Below are 12,500 nucleotides of genomic sequence, written 5' to 3'. Positions count from 1 at the left end.
GTCAGAAAGGTTGACAGTGAATTATACTTTTGCTGCGAGACAGATCATCGAAGGGCTCTCTCTCTCTCTCTCTCTCTCTCTCTCTCTCTCTCTCTCTGTCTCTGTCTCTCTCTCTCTCTCTCTCTCTCTCTCTCTCTTCCTCTCTCTCTCTCTCTCTCTCTCTCTCTCTCTCTCTCTCTCTCTCTCTCTCTCTCTCTCTCTCTCTCTCTCACTCTGTCTCTCTCTCTCTCTCTCTCTCTCTCTCTCTCTCTCTCTCTCTCTCTCTCTCTCTGTCTCTCTGTCTCTCTCTCTCTCTCTCTCTCTCTCTCTCTCTCTCTCTCTCTCTCTCTCTCTCTCTCTCTCTCTCTCTCTCTCTCTCTCCTCTCTCTCTCTCTCTCTCTCTCTCTCTTCTCTCTCTCTCTCTCTCTCTCTCTCTCTCTCTCTCTCTCTCTCTCTCTCTCTCTCTCTCTCTCTCTCTCTCTCTCTCTCTCTCTCTCTCTCTCTCTCTCTTTCTCTCTCTCTCTCTCTCTCGCTCTCTCTCTCTCTCTCTCTCTCTCTCTCTCTCTCTCTCTCTCTCTCTCTCTCTCTCTCTCTCTCTCTCTCTCTCACCTAGGGAAGAGTTATGGGGATGCATGAGGAAGACATAGCATGCGATCTCAGTTAAGAACATGCATGAGGGGCATCGACCCAAGTGAACAGCAGCATGGGACCTTCAGTAGTTTCATGACTACGACTGCCTTACACCCGGGGTCATTTCTTGGTCCATATCCGTTCGATCGTATTACGGGCATCTTAGTATCTGATATTCAAGAACATTCCCCGAGGTCAGTGCTCTTTGATGATAACATGTTTGGTTACCAAGACAAGAGCTCTACAAAGAGCGTTGGAAGACCACGGCTTGACAATTGATGAGACCAAGATCGAATATCTATGGTTTTAGGGAAAGTATAGAATAGGAAACATGAAAGTGGATCAAGAAAAGCTGAAGAGAGTGAAGGCTTTTAGGTATTCGGGCTCGCACGTGGCAGAAGATGACGGAACTTGAAGATGTCGGTAGGTGACAGACACACACACACACACATACACACACACACACACACACACACACACACACACACACACACACACACACACACACACTCAACACACACACACACACACACACACACACACACACATTCTTGCATATGACATTCTTTGAGATTGAAGAGTAAGATGGATAAAACTGTGATTAGGCCGCAAAAGCTGTTTGGAGCAGAATCAGGCCCAAGGGAGATAAAAGGAGATGAGCTGCGGATGGTCAGGGGAAGTGTGGTGTCACAAGGAGAGACAGGATACGGAATGAAGTGATAAGAGGAACGGTGAAGGTTTAGAATTTACGAAGAAACCACAGGACTCGGTCATGTAATGAGAAGGGAAAATGAGTAGGCTGGAAGAAGAGTTGTGGAGATAAAAGTATAAGGAAGGAAAAGAGGAAAGCTTAATACATTTCAGTCCTTCCTGGCGTATTCTACCATCACTATCAACATCTTGTTTCTTTTGTAATATTTCTGTTATCGTTATTCGTATATATTTAATGCAAGCAGCACCACATTTTAGCTCTCTGTGTCTGATTCTACCACAACCATTAATATATAGATCTATATTTATTTAAAGATATCTGCCATCACTATCAAAATTTCTTTTATAATAATCATCATCATCGCCACACCCAATCCTCCTCAGCGTCTCCCATCGACCCTTCAGGAATTACGTAGGGCCGGGTCACAAAACGCCAAAACAATAAGTTTGACGATGTATCCACCACGAAAATTATAGCTCGTAAAAACAGCCATAAGTCAGCAGTAATTGATCCTCATGCATGGCTGAATATATGCTAATGAATCAAAAGTACAATGGCTTAGCTCTGCAACGGCAATGCATCTTGCACGCACCCAGACCTACCTCCGCCATCAAGATCTATAATGGGATGACCGGGGGTGGAAATTCCCTTTATATTACAACTTACTGCTTGTGCAATGGTTATCACCCCTAGTCTCTCCAGAGGTACTGCCATTACCATACATCACGCAGACCCTTCTATACGTGTAGTGATTGTCCTTCAAGAGCCTATAAGCCGGCTGTGTGATGAGTGGCGAATGATAATTGCTGTGTGACGATTATTGTGTGATGACTTTGTGGTGATTGCTCTGTTGAGGCTGCTGTATTATGACTGTAGTATAACTGCTTTATGATGACTGATTTATGATACCTGATGTATTATGATTGTTGTGTATTAACTTCTGTGTAATAATTGTCGTATGATTATTGTATGAGGACTGTTGCCTGATGACGACAGTATGATGACCGCATCTCAGCCTTTGCGTATGCTAACCCTCCATCTCGTTGGGCGCTCCAGAGACGCAGCCGTCGCTCGCCTGAAGTACGAAAGTGTAAAAAAGTTAGAAATTTTAAACAATGTTAGGCAATTTTTCGCTTCGAAACGCCGCAATTTCTGTAAAACTTAGCAGGCCTGGCGCAGTGGCTCTTATTGATGCGAGGGGAGGAAATGGAGTAGGCAAGAAAGGTGTGTAGTATTGAAGAGGAAAAAGGGAAGAGATAGAGAGAGTAAAAAAGAAGAAAGAGGGGAGAAGAAAGAAAAAAGAGAGAGAAAAAAATGAATGACATCGTTCCCCTCTCGTACGTTAGAGAGTGACGCTCACCCCTTACCCCAACCCCAAAGGGCCAGAGAGAGAGAGACAGAGAGAGAGAGAGAGAGGGGGAGAGAGGGAGGGAGAGAGGAAGAGAGAAAGAGAGAGAGAGTGAGAGAGAGAGAGGGAGAGAGACAGACAGACCGAAAGAGAGACAGAGAGAGGGAGGGAGAGAGAAAGAGAAAGAATGAGAGAGAGAGAGAGAGAGAGAGAGAGAGAGAGAGAGAGAGAGAGAGAGAGAGAGAGAAAGAGAGAGGGAGAGAGGGAGGGAGAGAGGAAGAGAGAAAGAGAGATAGAGTGAGTGAGAGAGAGAGAGAGAGAGAGAAGAGAGAGAGAGAGAAAGAGAAAGAGAGAGAGAGAGAGAGAGAGAGAGAGAGAGAGAGAGAGAGAGAGAGAGAGAGAGAGAGAGAGAAAGAAAAAAAAAATGAAACACGGAAAACGTAGGTGATCCTTAGAAACACGAACCAATATGTCTGTGTATTGAGAAAAGTGTCTCGGGTGGGTTCTGCCGAATTGATCTTATATGAGATGTAGCGAACAATTCACATGGAGAAAGAGGGGATAAAAAAGGAGAGGGAAAAAGGAGAGGAAATGTTTTATTCCGTGTCACGATGGCTTCGGCTTCCTATTGATGAAAATCTGGTGTCTGTTTTCGATCTCACCGGTGGTGAAGGTGTGGATGTGTTATATGATGGGTGTCTGGTATCGGGTGTTGGGTATCGGGTATCGGGTGTTGGGTATCGGGTATTGGGTGTTTGGTGTTGGGTGTCGGGTATCGGGTGTTGGGTGTCGGGTATCGGGTATTGGATGTCGGGTATCGGGTGTTGGGTGTCGGGTATCGGGTGTTGGGTGTCGGGTAACGGGTAATGGGGATCGGGTATTTGATGTTAAGTGTCGGGTATCGGGTGTGTGTAGGGGGAGAGGGGAGAGGGGGGGAGGTGTTTCGACACCTAAATCCTTAGGTGTGTGTACGTGTGTATGGACATGTTCTGTGTGGGTATGTGTACGTTCATGCATGTGTTTATATCTGGATTTGGATACATATATACTGCATGTGCATCTGTTTGGATATGTGTATGTGCGCAATTGTAATTCTCAAACACAAAGTACTATACTGGTTATAGGAAACCTGTAAAGGGGGTTTCAGTCTCTCTAACCTCTTCAGAATAAATACATACACAATACTCTCTTTGAATATGTGTTTGTATAAGTGTCAAAGTGTCTCTCTTGTGTGTGCACGTATCAATGGAAAAAGTCTTGCAGGTTTCAAAATCTCTGCCCTACATCGCACGGCACCCCTCTACCCATGCCCCTTCCCGGCTCCTTTTATACAAAAGATATTAATTTTATAGTTCGTTGGATCCCTATATAGCTGTGCCCGTTATTAATTCTTCCATTGAGGGGGTTACTCGCGACAGAATGGGAGTGTGTACGCTCACAGACACACAAGGATGAACAAACACAGACACGCGCAGATACAAACGCACTCAGATAAGCACAACAACGCACACTTACACACAAACACACACACACACACATTCTTACATAAGATATTCTTTGCATTCACACGCGCTGGTAACATGGCTGTGTTGCAAAGAGAATAAATAATTATTTTGATCATTCTCTTTCCTTTTTGCTTATATATGTTTTATCCTTCTTCGCAATCGTTAAGAACTACTTCCTTCTTCTTTTTCACGTTTCTTTTTCCCTTACATCCTTATTTTCTCTCTTTTTAGATTATATCATTACTAAAAGCAATATTTTTACTCGGATTTTTTAATCACTTTGATGATTTCCAAAACTAAAATTATTAATCTGACTGATTATATATATACATACAGAAAACTGAAAACAATCGCTTTCGGAAATATTCTTAACGATATATATATATATATATATATATATATATATATATATATATATATATATATATATATATATATATATACATATATATATATATATATATATATATATATATATATATGCAGATATATATATATGCATATATATATACATATATATATATTTATGTATATATATGTGTGTATATATATATATATATATATATATATATATATATATATATATATATCGTTAAGAAAATTTCCGAAAGCGATTGTTTTCAGTTTTCTTCTTACATGAGAGTGTCTTTTTCGACTTTTTGCCACCATTAAGTGCTACCTTTCTACCTTTCCTTAACCATTTTTGTCTTTTTTAGTTTTTTAGTTTTGCTTTTTTTTAGTTTTTTTTTTGCTCCTGACGTGACTGTCGAAGACAATGCTAGGAAGCCGTTGACAAGGAGTAAGATTCATGCAATTGATATGAATTTATTCATGGACAGAATTTCGCACTTTTTTAACATTCCTTGTCTTACGACATTTGAAAGTCAGAAAGCTTGAAAGATGTCTTGAATAATGCCTTGATCTTATTTATTCTTTATCTCTTCTTTCTTTCCTTTATTTTGTTTGTACGTGTTGCGCAGTTTCTTGGGTTTGCGATATATATATATATATATATATATATATATATATATATATATATATATATATATATATATATATATATATATATATATATATATTTATTTATTTATTTATAGTCATGAGGAAAGGTGTGTGTGTGTGTGTGTGTGTGTGTGTGTGTGTGTGTGTGTGTGTGTGTGTGTGTGTGTGTGTGTGTGTGTGCTTGCGTGTGTGTGTGTGTGTGTGTGTGTGTGTGCGTGTGTGCGTGCGTGCGTGTGCGTAGATAGATAAATAGATAGATAGATAGATAGACAGATTGATAGTTTGATAGAATATACAAATATAAGTGTCTAAACAAATAGTCAGAGAGAGAGAAATGCCAGACGAAACATCACAGATAAATAAACAGACAGATAGATGCACAGACAAAATATATAGATAGAAGTGTGCGTGTGTGTGGATACGCCCATGTACGCATGCATGTATATTAGTTCATAACACTCCCGTCGTTTAATTTCAACGCAATACCAGATGCATATATAGGTCACAAGGTCATCAAAATCCAATTAGATTGTCGCACCCTCTCTCGGCGCCATTTTGTAATTGGAGTATTGTGCAATAGGCAAGGATTCTTAAGGAGGAAGGGAAAGGAGGAGAAGAGGAGGAGGAGAAGGGAAAGGAGGAGAAGAGGAGGAGGAGAAGGGAAAGGAGGAGAAGAGGAGGAGGAGAAGGGAAAGGAGGGAGATGATGGGGAGGAGAGAGAAAAGAAGGGAGACGTAGAGGAGAAGAAAGGAATGGAGAGGAAAAAAATAAGGGAGACAAAGAGGAGAAGTGAAGGGAGAAAGAAGAGGGATTAAAGAATGGAGAAGATGTGGAGTAGGAGAGAAAGGGGGGAGAAGAAAAGAAGGAAAAGGAAATGAGATAGAAGAAGAAGAGAAATTAAAGGAGGAGAAGAAGAGGAGGAGAAGGAAAGAAGGGAGAAGAAAAGGAGGAGAAAGTGGAGGGAGGGAGAAGAGGAAGAGAGGAAAGGAGGAAGGGAGAAGAGAGGAAAAGGAAAGGAGAAAGAGGAAGAAGAGAAATTAGAGGAGGGAGAAGAAGAGGAGGAGAAAGGGAAGGGAGAGAGAAGAAGAGGAGAAGGAGGAGGTTGTGGCAGAGGAGGAGTATAAAGAAGATAAAAGGGATAATAAGAATAGAGGAGAAGGAGGTGGGCAGAGAATAAAAAGAAGAGAAAGAAATACGAGATGGGGAATTTGGAGAAGAATAGGAAAAAAAACAAATACAACAACAATACAAGGAAGTACGAAGAAAAGAAGAGAAAAATAAAGAACCACGGGGTGAGGAAGACGGGGGAAAACAACAACATAGAGAGAGAAAAAAAAACAAATACAACAACAACACATGGAGTTAGGAAGAAACGAAGAGGGAAAAAATAAAGAAATACGACGAAAGCACGGGGAAAAAACAACAACAATAGAGAAAAAACAACACAACAATAACAAAACAAAAATATCAACAAAACAGCAACAAAAACAACAACAAAAATATCAACAAAACAACAAAAAAATATAAATAAAAACAGCAACAAAAACAACAACAAAAATAGAAACAAGAACAACTAAAATATCAACAAAACCAGCAACAAAAACAACAAAAAATAGAAACAAAAACAAACGAAAACGACAAAAACAGAAAAAAATAGAAACAAAAACATAAACAAAAAACCGCAAAAATAACAAGAAAAAACGGCAACAAAAGCAACGAAAACAGCAAAAACAAAAGCAAAACCTCAAGACCTCCGCCGAATGCCCCGTATCATCTCTCACGCCGCCCGTATACATCTCCCGCGGCGGCAGATCCGGTTCTTATCTCTTATCTCCAGTAATGAACGGCGTCTCCTGCCTCTCGCCGCCGCCGTTCCCCGGTCGGCGCTCGCGGGGCCAGGCGCGCCCTCGTTCGGTGCGGGGAGATCGCCGCGTCGCCAGAGAGGACTCGGCAGAAAGGACTCGCGGGGGTGGGGGTAGGGGGGAAGGGGAGGGGGGAGGTGGAGAGAGTTTGTGTCTCGTGGGTCGGGTGTTGGGTGTCAGGTGTTCGGTGTCATATGATGGGTATTGGTGTCGGGTGTTGGGTATCAGGTGTTGGATGTCAGGTATCGGGTGTTGGCTGGCTGTCAGGCGCTCGGGGTCGTTATCGGTTGTCAGGTATCGGGAGTCGAGTGTTGTGTGTCAGATATCGGGTGTAGGGTATCGAGTGTCGGTTATCAGGTGTCGGAAATCAGGTGATGAAAGTCGGGAATCGGGTATCGGGTGTTGGGTGTCGAATATCAACTGTTAATTGTTGGGTATCTGGTGTTGGTTGTTGGGGTGTGGGTGTCGTGTATCGGTTGTTGGGTTTTGGGTATTGGGTGTTAGGTGTCAGGTGTTAGGAATCGTGTGTCTGGTTTTAGGTGTTGCTTGTTGGAGATTTGGTGTCGAGTCTTGGGTGTTGAATGCTGGGTATGTCTTGTGTCGGGTATTGGGTGTTGTGTATCAGGTATCGGGTGTTGAGTGTTGGGTGCCGGGTATCGGGTATTGGATGTCGAGTATCGGGTATTGTGTGTCGGGCATGGGGTATCAGGTGTCGGGTATCGGATATTGGGTGTTGAGTTTTGGGTGCCGGGTATCGGGTATTGGATGTCGCGTATCGGGTATTTGGTGTCGAGTATCAGGTATTGGGTATCGAGTATCGGGTAATGAGTGTCGGGAATCGGGTGATGAGTGTCAGGTATCAGGTATTGGGAGTCGGATATCGGGTGTTGGGTGTCGGGAATCAAATGTTGTGTGTCAGGTAACGGGTATGTGGTGTTGGGTATCGGAGGTTGGGTGTCCAGTAACGGGCATTGGGTGTCGGGAAACGGGTATTGGGTGATGGGCGTTTGGTAAAAGGTATTTGGTATCGAGTATCGGATGGTGGGTATCAGGTAATGGGTATTAGATGTCGAGTATTGTGTACTGGGTGTCGGAGATCGGGTGTTGGGTGTTGGGTAACATGTATGGTGTTGGGTGTTGGGTATCGGGTATTGTGTGTCGGATATCAGTTTCGGGTGTCGGGTATTGGATGGATGTTGGGAGTTGTGTGTCCCATATCGGGTTTTGGGTGTCGGGTATTGAGTGTCAGGTAACGGGTATTGGGTTTCGGGTATCGGGAATCAGGTCTTGGGTGTCGGGTACTGGGTATTAGGTGTCGGGTATCGGATGTTGGGTGTAGGGTATTGGGTGTTGGATGTTATTTGTCGGGTGTTGGTGTCGGTTAACGTTCTGTGTCGGGTATCGGGTGTTGGGTGTTGAGTAACAGGTTTTGGGCGTTGGGTGTTTGGTGTTGGGTGTCGGGTAACGGGTATTGGGTGTCGGTATTGGGTGTTGGGTGTTGAGTAACGGCTATTGGGTGTCGGGTATCGGGTGTGGTTGTCGGGTTTCAGGTATTGGGTGTCGGGTATTGGGTGTTGGGCGTCGGACATCGGTTATTCGTTGTTGGGTTTCTGGTGTTGTGTGTCATTTAACGGGTATTTGATGTCTGGTATCGGGTATTGGGTGTCGGGTATCTGGTTTTGGGTGTCGGGTATCGGGTATTGGGTATCGGGTATCAGGTATTGGGTGTTGGATGTTGGGTATCAGGTGACAAGTATCAGGTGTCAAGTATCGGGTGTTGGGTGTCAGGTATAGAATGTTGGGTATCGGGTATTGGATATCGGGCTTTGGGTATTGGGTGTTGGGTGTCAGCTATCGGGTATTGGGTGCTAGGTATCAGGTGTTGGGTATTTTAGTGTCGTGTATATGGTATTGGATGTAGGGCATTGGGTATCGAGTGTCGGGTATCAGGTATCGTGAATTAGGTGTCGGCTATCGGGGATCAGGTGTCAGGTATCGGGTGTTGGGTGTCGGGTATCGGGTTTTGGGTGCCAGGTAACGGGTATTCTGTGTCAGGTATCGGGTTTTGGGTGTTGAGTAACGGGTATTGGGTGTAGGGTGTCGGGTATCGGGTGTTGGGTGTCGGGTTTTGGGTTTCGAGAATCGAGTGATGGATGTCAGGTATCGGGTATTAGGTGTCGGGTGTCGGGTATTGTGTATTGGGTGTCGGGTATCGGGTATTGGGTATTGGGTGTCGGGTAATGGGTATTGGGTGTCAGGTATTGGATATTGGGTGTCGAGTATCGGTTGTTGGGTGTCAGGTAACAGGTATTGGGTGTCGAGTATTGGGTATTGGGTGTTGGGTGTTGGGTGTCAAGTATCGGGTTTTGGGTGTCAGGTATCGGAGGTCGGGTATCGGGTATTGGATATCGGGCATCGGGTATCGGGTGTTTGGTGTTGAGTATCGGATATCGGATGTTGGGTGTCAGGTATTGGGTGTTGGATGCTGAGTAGCGGGTGTTGGGTATTTTGGTGTTTGGTATCTGGTATTGGGTGTTGTGCATCGGGTATCGGGTGTCGGGTATCGGGTATTGGGTGTCGGGTATCGGGTATTGGGTGTTGGATGTCGGGTACGGGATATTGGGTGTCGGGTATTGGGCATCATTTACTGTTGGGTAAGGGTTATAAAATGTCGGGTATCAGGTGTAGTGTGTCAGGTATTGGGTGTTGGGTGTTAGGTAACGGTTGTCGGATAACGACAACCGTGTTGTATGTCGGATAACGACAACCGTTTCGGGTATCGGGAATCGAGTGTTGGGTGTCAGATAAAAGGTATTCTGTTTCGGGTACTGGGTATTGGGTGTTGGTTAACAGGTATTCTGTGTCAGGTATCAGGTATTGGGTGTCGGTTGTTGGCTGTCGGGTAATGGGTATTGGGTGTCGGGTATCGGGTGTTGGGTGTAAGGTATCCAGTGTTGGATGTTGGGTGTCTGGTAACGGGTATTGGGGCGTCGGGTTTTGAATATTGAGTATCGGTATTGGGTGTCGGGTATGGGGAGTTGGGTGTCACGTAGCGGGTGTTGTGTGTCGTGTATGAGTTTTTAGTGTCGGCTTGTTGGGTGTTGGGTTAGGGTATTGTGTGTCGTGTATCAGTTTTGGGTGTTGGGTATCAGGTGTTGGTTGTTGGGTGTCGGGTATCGGGTGTTGTGTGTCCCGTATCGGGTTTTGGGTGTCGGGTATCAGGCATTGCGTGTCGGGTATCGGGTATTGGATATCGGGCATTGGGTATCGGGTGTCGAGTATCTTTGTATTGGGTATCGGGTATCGGGTGTTGGGTGCCAGGTATCGGGTATTGGATGTTAGGTATTGGGTGTTGGGTATTTTGGTGTTAGGTATCTGGTATTGGGTGTCGTGCATCGGGTATCGGGTGTCGGGTATCGGGTTTTGGGTGTTGGATGTTGGGTACTGGGTATTTGGTGTCGGGTATCGGGTATCTGGTAGTGTTGGGTAACGGCTATAAAGTGTCGGGTATCAGTTGTTGGGTTTTAGGTAACGGATGGTAACAGGTATTGGGTTTCGGGTGTCGGGTGTCGAATGACAGGTATTCTGTATCGGGTACTGGGTATCGGGTGTTGGGTAACGGGTATTCTGTGTCAGGGATCAGGTATTGGGTGTCGGTTGTTTGGTGTCGGGTATCGGGTGTTGGGTGTAGGGTATCGGGTGTTGGATGTTGGGTGTCTGGTAATGGGTATTGGGTGTCGGGCATCGGGTGTTGAATATTGAGTAACGGGTATTGGGTGTCAGGTATGGAGAGTTGGGTGTCGGGTATCGGATGTTGGGTGTCGGGTGTCGGGTATTGGGTGTCGGGTATCGGGTATCGGGTATTGGGTATCGGGCGTCGGGTGTTGGGTGTCCGGTATCAGGTGTTGGGTGTCGGGTATCAGGTGTTGTGTGTCGTGTATTAAATTTTGGTGTCGGGTAACAAGTATTGGGTATCGGGTATCGGGTATTGGATGTCGGGCATCGGATATTGGGTGTTGGGTGTCAGGTATAGGGTATTGGGTGCTAGGTATCAGGTGTTGGGTATTTTGGTGTCGGGTATCAGGTGTTAAGTGTCAGGTATTGTGAATTAGGTGTCGGGTATCGGGATCGGGTTTCGGAGATCGGGGATCGGTTATTGAGTGTCGCATACAGGTGTTGGGTAATGGTTATTAAGTGTCAGGTATCAGGTGTTGTGTGTCAGGTATTGAGTGTTGGGTGTCGAGTACAGGGTATTGGGTGTCTGGTATTGGGTGTTGGGTAACGGTTATTGAGTGCCAGGTATCAGGTGTTGTGTGTCAAGTATTGGGTGTTGTGTGTCAGGTATTGGATGTTAGGTGTCATGTAACGAGTATTGGGTGTCGGGCATCAGGTATCGAATGTTGAGGGTCAAGTATCAGGTATTGGGTGTCGGGTGTCGGGTGTAGGGTGTCGTGTACGGGGTATTGGGTGTCAGGTACCGGGTGTTGGGTAACGGTTATTAAGTGTCGGGTATCAGGTTTTGTGTGTCAAGTATCGGGTGTTGGGTGTCACGTACAGGGTATTGGGTGTCTGGTATCGGGTGTTGTGTGTCAAGTATTGGGTGTTGTGTGTCAGGTATCGGGTGTTAGGTGTCATGTAACAAGTATTGGGTGTCAGGTATTGGGTATTGGATGTCGGGCATCAGGTATCGAATGTTTAGGGTCAAGTATTAGGTATTGGGTGTCGGGTGTCGGGTGTTGGGTGTCAGCTATCGGGTGTTGGTGACGGTTATTAACTGTCGGGTATCGGGTATTATGTGTCAGGTATCGGGTGTTAGGTGTCATGTAACGAGTATTGGGTGTTAGGCATCGGGTATTGGGTGTCGGGCATCAGGTATTGGGTGTCGGGTGTTGGGTGTCGTGTACTGGTTATTGGGTGTCTGGTATCGTATTGGGTGTCAGATTGGGTGTTGGTAATGGTTATTAAGTGTCAGGGTAACAGGTGTTTTGTGTCATGTATCAGATATTGGGTGTTAGGTATCGGGTGTCAGATAATGAGTATTGAGTGTCAAGTAATGGGTATTGGGTTTCAGATATCTGGTGTTGAGTGTCGGGTAACGGGTATTTTGTGTCGGGTATCGGGTGTTGGGTGTTGAGTAAATGGTATTGGGTGTCGGGTGTCGGGTGTCGGGTGTTGGGTGTTGGGTATCGGGTGTTGGGTGTCGGGTATCGGATGTGGGTGTCGGGTATTGGGTGTCGGGTATCGGGTCTTGGGTGTCGGGTATCAGGTATTGGGTGTCGGGTATCGGGTATTGGGTGTCTGGAATCAGGTATTGGGTGTCGGGTGTCGGGTAACGGGTATTGGGTATCTGGTATTGGTGTCGTGTATCGGGTATTGGGTGTCGGGTATCAGGTGTTGGGGGTCGGGTATCGGGTATTGGATGTTGGTTATCGGGTATTGGGTGTCGGGTATCGGGTATTGGA

The 12,500-nt window shown here is 45.2% G+C and overlaps 2 protein-coding genes and 1 pseudogene across 2 annotated transcripts in view; all 3 read right to left on the bottom strand.

Annotated features, from left to right (window-relative positions):
* Positions 1-3,353: 3,353 nt before the first annotated feature.
* Positions 3,354-8,746, bottom strand: LOC125031640 (annotated as a pseudogene).
* Positions 8,747-9,194: 448 nt separating this feature from the next.
* LOC125031639 (extensin-like) lies at positions 9,195-10,783 on the bottom strand. Its single transcript, XM_047622523.1, has 4 exons — positions 10,582-10,783; positions 10,263-10,511; positions 9,807-10,007; positions 9,195-9,685 (listed from the first exon to the last, which is right to left on the bottom strand). The coding sequence occupies exons 1-4, from the start codon at positions 10,781-10,783 to the stop codon at positions 9,195-9,197; spliced, it is 1,143 nt and encodes a 380-aa protein (XP_047478479.1).
* A 907-nt stretch (positions 10,784-11,690) lies between these two features.
* LOC125031638 (chitin biosynthesis protein CHS5-like) overlaps positions 11,691-12,500 on the bottom strand; it is a 1,226-nt gene continuing 416 nt past the window's right edge. The window contains exons 2-3 of the mRNA XM_047622522.1: positions 12,136-12,336; positions 11,691-11,812 (exon numbers count right to left, since the gene is read on the bottom strand). Coding sequence (XP_047478478.1) covers positions 11,691-11,812; positions 12,136-12,336 — 323 coding nt within the window. The remainder of the gene's footprint in view (positions 11,813-12,135; positions 12,337-12,500) is intronic.

This window comes from Penaeus chinensis, chromosome 13 (genome assembly GCF_019202785.1).
Source record: "Penaeus chinensis breed Huanghai No. 1 chromosome 13, ASM1920278v2, whole genome shotgun sequence".
NCBI lineage: Eukaryota > Metazoa > Arthropoda > Malacostraca > Decapoda > Penaeidae > Penaeus > Penaeus chinensis.
Note: the sequence above shows the minus strand (reverse complement) of the source record. Positions and strands in the feature narration are given on the sequence as shown.